Consider the following 14,073-nt stretch of genomic DNA (forward strand, 5'->3'; position numbering starts at 1 on the left):
CCATTCCTTGCCTCCAGACAATCTTCACGGAGCATCTTTCCATCAAAACTTTTTTCTTATGTATCTAATTCCATAGCTTGAAGGTGCTCCAGTCAACAGAATCTTCTTCTACATTCACCAAAAAAACCAGATATGTGTCTCCATCTGCATCCTTTAATACCAATAACATTCAACTAAAACCGATTTACAAGAGAACTAATTTACTATGTACATTGACATGAAAAAGGCTTTCTAACACCAAGGTGAGAAACAAAGATATAATAGTTCTAAGAATCTTCCATGAGTAGAAGGTGAAAGGTGGGCTTTGAAGGTCTCAAGACAACAACAATCGTGGATTCCCTGATCCAAGTTATAAAATTCCCCTCTTAATTCTCAGAATAAGATTCTTGCCTTTGCCAGACGGACTAATACGAATGCACAACAAAAAAAAACTTTGGTGCATCAGTGCTGGTACCTAATGCAAGGTGTGAGGTGTAACATAAAGTCATACTCCGGAGGAATTCAAATGGGTAGCAATATCTGAGAATGGAAAGTGGAGATAGAGAACAGGGCCCACATTTAGCAAAGTAGGAAGGACAATATCTCTTTTCAAGTCACTGTGAATATTGAATTGAAGCGGTATTCCATTGGCTATCTCTGTCCAAGATTCTATGCTTCACAACCTCAATTGCCTGGCCCCCAGCCCCCACGCACAATTCTCTTTTATAAAAGGCCATGCTTGGGCATACCTTTGGTTTGTGAGGAGTAGGTGAAGGAGAAAGCAGATAAGCAAGAGCAATCGTAAGTAGTTCTATTTATCCAAGTATCAAGACATCAGCTTGTACCAGAAGAATATAGTATCATCAAGTTCCAAATTTCAAGGGCCAGCAATTTGGATCAGGGGGAAAAAAAGAAAGCACACATCAGGTAAAAACAGAACTGATCTTAAGCACAAAAGTTTGATAGTTAGCTCCCCTAAATCAGGATAAACTTATGCCAAGTTTTTGTTTTAAGAACAGAAGATGTACCATCATCACCAACATCAAGGAAAGAACGTCCACTCTTCTTCAAGAATGTCAATTCCTCCTGAGAGGCATTTATTCCTGCAAGGTGGGAATGGTCCTGGAGATTCGGGACTTGTTCTCTCAACTGATGCTAAGCCTAGACTTAAATGGACACCAGATCTTCACGAGCGGTTCATAGAAGCAGTTAATCAGCTAGGAGGAGCAGACAGTGAGTGTTGTATACAATAATATAAGGATCGTGAAATACAGGAATTATAGATTATCAAACTTCATCTAATTCCCATATCATTCTTTCAACGCAGAGGCTACTCCAAAAACAGTCATGAAACTTATGGGGATTCCAGGACTCACCTTGTACCACCTAAAGAGTCATCTTCAGGTAAGATATCTATAGTAACCAATGATTGTTATAGAAGTTTAAATGACTACTGGAGTTAGGTCATCTTACGTCTCCAGTTCATTAGACAACGGTTACAGTAACACACAAGTTTCCCTAGTTCACCTTCTCTTTAAAAAAGAAAAGGTGTGACTATATAACTTTATTTATGACAGAAGTTTCAAATCTTGTCATCTTGTGTCATTCTGTAACTGATAACCAAAGGAGGCCTAGGTAGGAGAAGAGTCAAATGTGCAAATACAAGTTAGACAGACACTTTAACCAATTTGGGGGGGGGGGTGGTTCTTCAGGGCTAAGGGATGAAGTTAGTTATAAACTAAAACCACTTATACTAATTTCTAACTCTACCTTGTGGCAAGCAGAAGTACAGGCTCAGTAAGAATTTGCATGGACAAGCTAATAGTGGGGTCACCAAAACCGGTAAGACAAGAATCTCATAAGATTCTTTCTAAACACTAGCAAGTATTTACAGGCAATTACTTATCAAAAAAAAAAAAGTATTTACAGGCAATTATATATGTGATGTAAAAAATTTTATTTAAGCATCTGATGTGAAGAATAAAATTAGAATCATTGCATATAGGTATAGCTGGACTGGGGTGTGACAGAGTATCTGAAGCAAATGGAACTACTTTAGACAATTTAAGCATTGGACCCCAGACAAACAAGTATGAAACCTGATAGCCTGTCATGTTCTTTCCATTCACTTATTTATATATCTATTGATTTAAATCAGCTTTACTTTCCACATCTCATGCTAACATAAAACTCCTAATTCCAGAAACTTACACATGAATGAAGCACTACAGATGCAACTTGAAGTGCAGAGAAGGCTACATGAGCAACTTGAGGTAGACGATACTTGAAATTTCTGTATATATACATCTGATTGAAATTTCTTTCCAGAAAATGAAAGCACCATCAACAGCTATTTACATGTCCAAAATTATGTTAACAACACAATGATGAACAGGATTTTTTATTTATTTAAATGACAGCTGAATTCCTCACTTCTTCCACAAACATTATTACAGGGGGAAAGGAAAAAAAAAAAGGAAGAAGAAAGAAAGGGAAAAGAAAAAGCATATTATACAGCAAACAAATTGAATTATGCATGCATCAAGTTTTCCATATACTGCTGCAATATTTGCTTTTAGTACCAATAAAGTAAATGTTTTCTGAAACAAACATACTGGAAAAGAACCAGGCACTATATTATGAACATTAAACTTTGGTCAAGAGATGTCAAAAACTCACAACTGACTTTTGGAAGTTCATGTGCACAAATATTGAATCACATTCCTTAGAACAACTGATGGATAACAAATTTTCAAAAAAAACACTACTTTTTACATGATTAATGTTCTGGAAATATGTGCATACATGGTCAGGATCTAATATCTTTAATTTGGTTGTTAGTTGGAAAAGGCGCACAGTTATATTGCTAAGATCATCTTGTAAAAGGAAGAATTAGCAGAATTCTGACTATGGATTGTGAATTAAACCAGGTGCAGAGACACTTACAGCTCCGGATTGAGGCTCAAGGAAAATACCTGCAGTCAGTGCTGGAAAAAGCCCAGGAGACACTGGGAAGACAGAACATAGGTACTGTGGGGCTCGAAGCTGCCAAAATGCAGATCTCTGAATTGATGTCCAAAGTATCCAATCAATGCCTGAATTCAGCATTTTCAGAGCAGAAAGAATTACAGGGGTTGTGCCCCCAACAGCAAACACAAGCAAACCAGCCCAATGATTGTTCAATGGATAGCTGCCTGACATCCTGTGAAGGATCTCAGAGGGATCAAGAAATACACAACAGGGGGATGGGGATGGGGATGGGACCTTATTCTGGAGGTGCACCCTTGGAGCAAAAAGAGATATGTGAGGACCCCATGCTCCAAAAGACAGAACTCAGGTGGTCAGATGACCTGAAAGACAGGATGTTTCACTCCTCAATAGGTAAAGATGCGGAAAGAAGAATGTTCCCTGTAGAAAGAAACTCCAGCAACTTATCCATGAGCATAGGACTTGTAGGAGAAAAAGGGAACGGCAGCAACAGCTTTTCTGCAACAAGATTTAAAGGAAGGGACTCAGATGACAGCAACAACAGGGCAGAATCAGTTAAACTTGAAAATGAGAAAATTAATCAAGGATTCAGAATACCATACTTTTCAGCCAAACTGGACCTAAATGCACATGATGAAAATGATGCTGCTGCCAGTTGCAAACAATTCGACTTGAATGGTTTCAGCTGGAGCTGAAAGGATCTGAAGCCAGCGAGTGTGACAAGTAGATGTGACACAGATGGTGATACAAAGTCACCATTAAATTTGCATCGGAAGGGTGTGGCTAGCAACATATCTGCTGCTCTCTTGTTCAGGCCAGCTTGCCTGGAAAAATCAATTGAACAAATTCCAATAAGTTGCACTGACAATATAGATCAAATTCGTAACTATATGACTTTGATAGCTCCAGCACAATTTACTTCTATTGTCTCATATTTCAACGAGAGTTCATAGAACACAAGCAAAATGCCTTCGTCGCTCTTGTTCAAGATTAGGAATGGCAAAGGTGTAGGCATTCCCAGTCCCAAAACCCTTAAATAGTTTACCATGTTTTTGAAAAAAAAAATCCATAATTTTTATATATCAAAAAAAAAAAATTCCATATTTTTTGTGTTTGGTATAGCAAAAAATGGAAGTTAACGAAAAATGTTTTTTATTGTCAACAGAAAACAATTATAAGAGGTGGAAAACGTTTTCCACTTCTAAGCCTCACCCCTTTATTCCTTTGTATTACAACATCAATGTCAACACCCACCACCACCCTCACCCGACCTCTAGCACAACCACCACCACCACAACCACCTTTGTCACCACTACTAAAAAATTTCTATGCAAGCCAAACAACATATGATATTTCTAGGATCGTTTTCATTGGAGCAACCAAATATAGGAAAACAACTCATTAATCAAACAAACAAAAAATGTTTTCCATAGAAAACATTTTCCGCCAAAACAAACAAAGTACATTTTCCAAACCCATCTCAAAAATCTTACTAACTTTTTGGAATTCCACCCATTCAATTTATATATATATATATATATATATTTTTTTTTTTTTTAAATCCAAATCCATCTATTTGTCTTACCATGCCTCATTTTGAACCAATCAAATCGAGCCAGGTGGATAAAAAATCAAACATCTAAAATATTACTAAAAGAAATTTAAGCATTAGTAAACATGTTTATCTAAAACATTATCAAAAGATATTCAAGTATTAGTAAACATTTTTGCTCATAGATATTCTTCAAATTTCTTAGAGAGAAATAACATACATATACTTATAGTAAGAAACCCTAGTTTTCTTTTTGAGTAAATTATAAAATCACACCAACTTCCATTAAGTTTTCACGAAATAGAACTCTACCATACCATAGATGAAACCATACTATGGATGAAATGACACTCTCCCAAGTTTTGTATAATGGCAACAAATAAGTCCATATCCTCTCACAACTTCCCTAGGAGATATTCTAATTCTAAAAACATATTCCTACTTAAAATAATGTTTTTCATGGTACTCTAACCAAAAAAAACTCTAACTGGTTTTTTTTTTTTTACAAAATATTCAGCTTTTGAAAATTATTTTGTTAAAAAGCCTTTATCGTTTATGTACTCTTTTTAGAGTTTGACTTTCTCAAAATTGAGTTCAAAGAACTCAAATTCGCCAAAGTTGAGTTTTATGCAATGTAATTCAGTAATATGTGGCAAACGTGAAAATTGATTTTCTCACAAGTTCCACTTAATTGCATAGAATTTGATTTTGGCAAAATCGAGTTCCTGTTGAACCTCAACTTTTCAAAAATCGAGTTTTAAAAAGAGTTTACATAACTAAATAAGTTGCTATGGGGCAAAATTTGCCAAATAGCACGTTTTTAGAAGGAAAAAAACAGAAGGAGAATAGCACCCAGATAAAGTTATTTATTTATGTAGCACATTTTTTAGAACTCAAGTTTGAACTAAAACTCAAGTTGGACAAACTCGAGTCGAGTTCCAATCAATATGGGTGCATACTGCTTGGAATTGTGCTACATAACTAAATAACTTGGTGAGTGTGCTATTCTCGTAAAATTGTGCTATAGAGCAAATTTTGCCTTACTAGAGACATGGTAACAAAATAATTTATAAAAAAAAGTCCACTCTAACTCTTACCCTTGACTAACTTTATTAGATTACTGACGAAATTCCTAAAGAAAATATCTCAAATAACAATATTGATGAACTCAATCTCCAAAACTCTACGCCTAGCTAAAAGGAAATCAGAAATACCTACTTGTCCCCAATCCAACGTGAATGTGCTCATGGATTGTTACTCTCCTCTCCTCCTTCATTCAGGAAAAGAGAGAGTCCTCGAATCTCCAAAGAGCTTCCATTGAATTTTTATTTTTTCCCATTTGAGTAAAAGCCACACAGGCGGTGTTCTTCAATTATCGAGGGGCGAGTTGGCCTGATGATATAATAAATAATCGAAAACACTATTCATTCTCGTACATGTGTAGAAAACCAGGTTGGGTTGAAGACTAGGGAAGCTATAATAATTAATAAGCCACATTGGGAAGAGTCCAACCCAACCAAACAAAGGTTAAAGTATGAGGAAAACCAAATTGGTGGCGACAATTGCCAGACGAGTCGGGTGAAACGGGCAAAATTTGCCAAACAGTGAAAATTCTGAAAAATTTTAGCCGGACAGCACGCGTTCAAACTTATTTAGTTAGTTAGACTGTTTTTGAAAGTCCAGTTTGGCTCGACTTTGGGCTGGAATACAGACACAATAGTGGCGTTTTTTTTAGTGGCGTTTGTCAAAAACGCCACTATAGGTTCCCTATAGTGGCGTTTTCTATAAACACTGCTATAGCCATTAAAAAAAATGCCACTATAGTGTCTGTTTTCCAGCCCAAAGTCGAGTTTGCCAAACTCGACTTTCAAAAACAGTCTAATTTACTAAATAACTTTGAACATGTGCCACGCGCCTAATTTTTTCCCAGGAATAGTCTGTTTGGCAATTTTTTCCGGTGAAACGGGTCAAAACTTATCATCAGACTATAACCGCAACGGGATGTTGTTTACTTCTTTTTTTTCTTTTTTGTTTAGACGAGTTTGCTTGTTTTTTAAGACTAGTTACAGAGGCACGGGCAAGTCGCTGCCCCTTGTATTTAGAGGGTTTTTTTTTTTAATAAAAAATATTTTTAAACATAATGCAAATGGTTATTTTACTTATTTTAGCATCTTTTGCATATTCAAAGACTTTTCTTTTATATTAATTTAAAAATAGAATAAATAGAATAAATGATAAAAAGTTATCGACTAAAAATTATAAAATGGTTTATTTAAATATAAAAGTGGCCAAGGAGAAGTATATATATATATATATATATATATTTTTTTTTTTTTTTTTTTTTTTGCATGTTCCCGAAGTGCATCTTAAAAGATTTGCTCTTTGCACCCAATCCTAGTTATCTACTCACTCTCAAGAATATTTGCAACCTATAAATATTACACCAACTACAAAGTTTTAGTTTCAAATTTTGGGATCAGCTATAAATCATCAACATATTAGTTTAGGCTAGCCACATGATGTAAATTGGAGGATGTAGATCCCTAAAACCTTTTAAAGAAATTGAGAGGCACCTTGACATCCCTTTACATAATTCTATTTTGTTTCCATTATTATTGATAGCGATCAAGGAATCAGTTAGTTGAACAGCACGAATCACGATGATGTTGAGGGCATGAAAGATAAGAAATAAGAGATCAAAGGAGACCGGGGTTAGCCGGTCAAAAATCCTCCGATGATGAAGTTAGCAATTCTCCTCTTAAAGAAATATATTGTCTGGAAAGAATAAATACTTAGCATTTTCATGTCGGAGATTCATCCCCTTTTATAGGTTTAGGAAATGGTTATCCGTTGGATAACTTCCCCCTATTTCACGGAGTCCGGAGCGTACAACCTGATAACCGCTACAGCGGTTATCTTTTCATGTCAAAACTGCCTTGGTCTCGTCCTAAGTGCTGTTGGACGAGAAATGGTACATCAGTCAATAGACGTCATCCAGAGGTTTCTGTGGACGATAGGCTGGTACTTTATGCCTTGTGAACTAAGGACGACTTACCTTTTCTATGGACGACATCTATGGACAAATAAGGAGTTGGCTATTTTTTTAGACACCATCAGTTGCCCCCTTGTCCATGGGTCGTCTTAAGGATAATTTAGGCAATTTTCAAAATGTGTACTTTATGCCACGTGTCAAAATCTAACTGATGAACTGATGCGTCTGGTTATTTTTTCGAGGACTATGCCACGTGTCGCACTTTGGTTAGCTGCGTCGTTTCGCATCCCAAAGTTTACAGCCTATAAATAGTAGAATTCCTCCAATGCCCTTCACATTTTTGAGATTTCCTTCCCTGAGCATCCTCGTCTTAGCGCCTCCTCTAGAAGTATTCTCTCGTCCTTAGTTTCCTCGTCTAGATTTCAGGTATTTCTTTACTCCTCATTCTCAGATTTTAAGTTTTGCTAAAAATGTCTGAGACCGCTCTTTCCTCTTCTAGTAATAGTTTGGGCAAAACCATAGACGAGTATCATGACCCAAGTAGTTTTAGTGGCTCTAGTGATAGTAGTAATAGCAGTACTAGTAGTGGAGGAAACACCATGGACGAGTATGTGTCCGGAGTCCCTGGGGTACCTTTAGAGGTTTTCCAAGGACTTAAGACGAGGAGCGAGTCTGGATCCCAGGCTGGTACAAGTGCCCCCTCGTCCACAGTTCAGGACGAGGTTGAGGTAGTGTATAATTGTGCTATAGGAATAGAATCCAAGACGGATGATAGGAGATTAGATTTGCTTTAAAATGGTACCAAATCTCAGACGACCTCAAACCTAGGTTAGCAGTTCGTGGGGAGTGGTGTTGTCAGCCACATTTTGGGATAGGTATTTACGAAGCCTATTTCTTAGGTGGACTTAGGTTACCTTTAAACACTTTTCCCAGAGAATTACTTACTAGGTTAGGTATAGGTGTTTGTCAACTTAACCCCAATGCATGGAGGTTAATTGTCTCCATGCAAGTTTTGTGGAGGGAGGTATTTAAGGGGAACCGTCCTCTGACTGTGGACGAGTTCCTTTACTGTTACAAGCCTTCTGAGATCAATCAATCCCTTGGCTTTTATCAATTCACGACCAGAGGGGAGGATTATAGATTGATTAAGTCCATAGTTTCCTCGGATAGGAACTGGAAGACGGAGTTCTTCTTCGTCTCAGGTTTCTGGGCTGGACGCCTTCTCGAGGTTTCTTAAGACCCATTTCCTCCCTACACAGGAGAATTAGGGAACCTTCGTCCTGAAGGTATGCTTATGGTTGTCATTTTGCTGTGTTGTACTTACCTTTGTAGACGGCTATCTAAATTTAATTATTATTATTATTTTTTTTTTTTTGCAGGTGCTAGACGACCTCACTTAGGCAGGTTTTATATTGAAGGAATTCAAAAGGTTCGTCTACACACTGACAGGGCTTTCCATTCTTTGGTTAGTCTCCAACGTCTTGCCACTTGGGGTTTGGGTCCCAACCCGTCCGCTGAAGCCCTTGCACACGAGCTTACCATTCGTGGACGCAAGCTCGCCCAATTGTTTCCCCTTACCTCTCTTTTTTCTTTTTGTTTTATTTTTAATACTTTTCTTTTCAGGAATAGCTACAATGAAGGAAAACAAGGGCAAAGAAGTTGTGAATGAGGCTGCTATAGCTGGGCAGGACGCACCACCCCAGTCTCATCCGTCCGTAGGTGACAAGAGAAAGAACCTATCGCTACGGGTTGACTTGGGGAATCTTCCAAGCAGTCGTAGGGAGAAAAAGGTTAAGCACAAGTCGTCCAAGCCTAAGGACGTTCACTCCACACCTATTCCTGTTCATGAGCCTGAAGACGTCCAGATCCTTGATTTAGAGCCCAAGGATTCTCCTATGCAAGCCTCGTACACAGTTAAGGCGCCTTCCTCGTCTTGACCTTCTCACTAAGCACCTCAACACCTCATTGGGAACAAGGATCTTGCTTGGGAAAGATTTAGGACGGCTATGACTGATGCAGACGTGTCTACCTGCTATAACATGTCTTTGAAGGACTTCGAGCATTATGGGGTTCATGATCTTTTCAAGGTATGTATTTTTATTTTTATTTTTATTTTATTTTATGTCTCGTCCTCTTTGACAAGCTTTCTAACTAAACCATGATTTAGGCCATGTCCAAGTTCATTGCTGCGTCCAGGCAAGCAACTGATCTGGACAAGACGAGGGTCTTGTTAGAGAAGAGAATCAAGGAGGTGAAGGACGAGAGCAAACGATGGGCTGAGGCAGCTGCTAAAGCTAATGAAGGGGCAAAGGAGCTGCAAAATCAGATTGAAGAGCTGAAGACTGATGTTGTGGAGAAGGAAACTCGTCTTGATCCCTTGCAAAAGAAGAATGACGAGCTGAATGATCTTCTCAAGAAGGCCAAGGAAGACGCGGTTGCAGAGTTTAAGGTGTCCAAGCAGTTTACAGATCTGCTGGATACCAACTATGCAGCTGGGTTTGAGGACTTCAGGATGGACGCCGTGGAGAAGTTCCCCAACATTGATTTCAGCTCCATCAAGCTCAATCTTAGTGGTGCTCCTACCAGTTCCTTCCTCCAGACGAGCTCAGAAGATGTTAATGTAGAGGACGATGCTACAACCCAGCCACTCCAGGACGAGCAGAACACAGACGCCCCCCAGCCTGATTATGCTTTTTTTACTCTTTTTTTTATTTTTTTTTATTTTTAAGACTGTTGTTGTAACTTTCTATTAATCTCGTCCTTAGCTTTTAGACGAGTTATCAAGTTTAACTTCAGGGTGTTTGGACGTTGGTCGTCCACCCTTAAAACAATTGTGTTTCTTTTTATTATATCAAGGACGAAAGTTATATTTTTGTTTTAAAGTTTATACTCATCCATGAAGGTGATACCTTATAAAGTGGTTGGAACTTTAAGTACTCTTGGTGAAATACTCATCTTGGTGAAATCCTAAATATCAACATCACCCGTCTTGAGACTTCGCCTTTTCTTTTTTCTTTTTTCTTTTTTTTCTTTTTTATTTCTCCAATGCAAATGACTTTGCATCCGTCCATAAGCTTAATTGCTTTAGAACATTCTTGGTTGATAAACCAGAACATCGTCTTTGCATGTATCCGTCCATGTGTGGACGTGTAATTCTCATCCTGTGTTTCAAGAGTTTTGTGGACGTAGTATTATTCGTCCGTGTGTGGATGTACTATGTTCCATCCCGTCTATTTCAGCGACGGATGTTTTGTGGACGTGCCATTTCAAGGGAAATTTTTCTCGTCTACACTTGGGCGTGCATGCATTTCCCTTGTTTGTTGAAGTTATATCCCCGCGTCCAGAGAGTTTCCTCGTCTTGGGCTTTTCAGCCTTGTGGTGGGTTAGTTCAAACGAAAATAGCATAGAGACTAGAAATTTACACAATACTTTGTACATAACATAAATATTGTTTACAGATAAGGCATATACATATATTTATGCATTTCTTTTTATTAAGTACAAGCTCCATAACTTCATCCATAAACACCACAACATAAATAGTAAAGCCTTAACTTCGTCCACAAACACCACAACATAAATAGTAAAGTAGTAGTTCCAAACACAAACAACATTAAACACAAGTAGAATCATAAGTCTACAGACAAGGTCCAGGCTCATCCATGGCCATACTTCCGTCTAGGCTGACTTTTACTGATAATACCTCCTCAAGTGCTCTAGTTTCCTCCCATCCAGGGCCTCCAAGTAGTAGGATCCTTGCCTTTTACAGTTGATAACTCTATAGGGTCCTTCCCAATTCGGGCCCAATTTCCCATGTGCTGGGTTTTTGGTTGCCAAAGAGACCTTTCTCAGGACGAGATCTCTTATGTTGAAACGCCTTGGCTTCACCATTGCATCATATTGCCTAGCCATGAGGTTCTTGTACTTTGCTGTCCTGTATTCTGCGTCTGCCCTTACCTCGTCTACTAGATCAAGGTTCAGACGAAGCTGCTCCTTATTGTCCTTATCTTGATACATCATCACCCTGTGATTGACCATATGTACTTCTGCAGGTATGACTGCTTCGCTTCCATAAGCTAGCTTGAAAGGAGTTTCCCCCGTAGGGGTTCTCACTGTCGTCCTGTAGGCCCATAGAACACTAGGCAACTCATCTAGCCATACCCCCTTTGCCCCCTCAAGTCGGGTCTTGATGATTTTCAACAAGGATCGATTTGCCACTTCAGCTTGGTCATTTGCTTGAGGATGAGCGGGTGAGGAATAGTGATTCCGTATTCCAAAATGTGTGCAAAAGTCCCTAAAGAGCGCATTGTCAAATTGTCGTCCGTTATCAGATACCAATACCTTAGGCACGCCAAATCTACACACAATGTTCTTCCACACGAAATTTTTAACATTTTGTTGTGTGATTGTTGCAAACAGTTCAGCTTCCACCCATTTGGTGAAGTAATTGATGCCCACAACTAGAAATTTCATCTGCCTTATGCCCTGAGGAAAGGGACCCAAAATGTTTAGTCCCCATTGTGCGAAGGGCCACGGTGCCATCATCGGGGTGAGGTACTCTGACGGTTGTCTGGGGACGTTACTAAACCGTTGACACTGGTCGCAGACCTTAACGTATGCTTTAGCATCAACTTGCATGTTTGGTCAGTAATACCCTGCACGAACGACCTTGTGGATAAGGGACCTGGCTCCTGAGTGATTGCCACACGCTCCTTCATGAACTTCCCTCAGTACATAGTTTGCTTTGTCCGAAGCCAAGCACTCCGAAGCCAAGCACCTAAGATAAGGTTGAGAAAATCCCCTCTTGTATAGCACTTCGTTCATAAGTACGTATCTAGCCGATCTCACCCTCAACTTCCTTGCTTCGTCTTTCTCTTCTGGTAGCTGTCCATCTTTCAAGTATGATATAATCGGGGTCATCCAATTTTCTCTATTCTCCACCTGTTGTACTTCTGGAATATCTATGCTTGGCATGTATTGAATTTCATCAGACTCGTCCACAGATTCATTTGCTGAGGCTTCTTTTGTTATAATATCAGCTTCACGTTTTCCTCCCTTGGGATTTGAATGAATTCAGCTTTTTCAAATCTTTTCATAAGGCGCATCACTCTACTAAGGTATTTCCTCATCCGTTCCTCCTTTGCTTCATACATTCCATTTACTTGCCCCATGACCAACTGAGAATCCCCCAGGACGAGTATAGACTTGACTTCTACAGACTTAGCCAATTCTAGCCCTTTGAGAATAGCTTCATACTCGACTTTATTATTAGTTGCTTGGTACTATAAACGAATCTTATGTTTCAATTTGTCTCCTTCTGGGGATTGTAAAACCACACCAATTCCACCTGCATGTTTTGTAGATGATCCATCCACATGGACAACCCATCTCTTACTACCTTTTGTCTCATCATGACTTGGGGTAAATTCCGCAATGAAATCCGCTAATGCTTGAGCTTTTATGGCATGTCTTGGTTGATATCTGATGTCAAATTCACTGAGCTCGACGGCCCACTGAATCAAGCGTCCTGTAGCTTCCAGTCTATTCATCACCTTCTTGAGCGAATGATCTGTCATGACATTAATGACATGGGCCTGGAAATAATGCCTCAGCTTCCTGGAAACGGTGATCAATGCGAAGGCTAACTTCTCCATTTGTGGGTACCATCCTTCCGCTCCCCTCAATGCCTTACTCGTATAGTACACGGGTCTTTGCACTTTATCTTCTTCTCTTATCAGTGCTAAGCTCACAATATGTGGGGTTACTGCAAGATATAAATATAACTCCTCTCCTACTACAGACGGACTCAGCAATGGGGCCATGGTAAGGTATGTCTTCAGATCGTTGAAAGCTTTCTAACACTCATCGGTCCATTCGAATGCCTTTCTAAGAACTTTAAAAAATGGCAAACACTTGTCAGTGGCTTTAAAGACAAACATGTTGAGTGCAGCAACTCGTCCAGTAAGGGATTGGATTTCTTTGGTATTCTGCGGGGGCTTCATGTCTAAAATTGCTTGAATTTTATCAGGATTCGCTTCAATTCCCCTGTGGGAGACCATAAAACCAAGGAATTTCCCTGATGATACTCCGAAAGCACATTTGCTAAGATTCAGCTTCATGTGATATTGTCTGAGTGTGTCAAATGTCTCCTACAGGTCGTCTAGATGTCTTCCTTCGTCCTGACTCTTCACCAGCATGTCATCTACGTAGACTTCCAAATTCCGCCCAATTTGTGGACGGAACATGTGGTTGACCAATCTCTGATATGTTGCCCCTGCGTTCTTTAAGCCAAATGGCATCACCTTATAACAGAATAAGCCCTGGCTAGTGACGAATGATGTTTTCTCTTGGTCTGTCTCGTCCATCCTTATCTGATTGTATCCAGAAAAAGCATCCATGAAACTAAGCAACTTGTGGCCTGCAGTTGAGTCTACCAGCTGGTTAATGCGCGGCAACAAATAACTATCTTTGGGGCAAGCCTTGTTCAAGTCAGTGAAATCTATGCACATTCTCCACTTGCCGTTCGCCTTTTTGACCATTACTATATTGGCCAACCAATCCG

The 14,073-nt window shown here is 39.2% G+C and overlaps 1 protein-coding gene across 3 annotated transcripts; it reads left to right on the forward strand.

The window, feature by feature from the left end:
* Positions 1-45: 45 nt before the first annotated feature.
* LOC126693029 (myb-related protein 2-like) lies at positions 46-3,856 on the forward strand. Of its 3 annotated transcripts, none has more exons than XM_050388885.1 (7): positions 46-906; positions 994-1,212; positions 1,307-1,383; positions 1,764-1,821; positions 1,970-2,069; positions 2,183-2,252; positions 2,910-3,856. In XM_050388885.1, the coding sequence occupies exons 2-7, from the start codon at positions 1,002-1,004 to the stop codon at positions 3,660-3,662; spliced, it is 1,269 nt and encodes a 422-aa protein (XP_050244842.1). In that variant the 5' UTR covers positions 46-906; positions 994-1,001; the 3' UTR covers positions 3,663-3,856. The 3 variants fall into 3 exon arrangements, with proteins under 3 accessions (XP_050244842.1, XP_050244841.1, XP_050244843.1); XM_050388884.1 differs by having other exon boundaries at positions 49-906; positions 999-1,212; XM_050388886.1 differs by having other exon boundaries at positions 52-906; positions 999-1,212; positions 1,985-2,069.
* The last annotated feature ends 10,217 nt before the right edge of the window (positions 3,857-14,073 follow it).

This window comes from Quercus robur, chromosome 7 (assembly GCF_932294415.1).
Source record: "Quercus robur chromosome 7, dhQueRobu3.1, whole genome shotgun sequence".
In the NCBI taxonomy this organism is placed as follows: Eukaryota; Viridiplantae; Streptophyta; class Magnoliopsida; order Fagales; family Fagaceae; genus Quercus; species Quercus robur.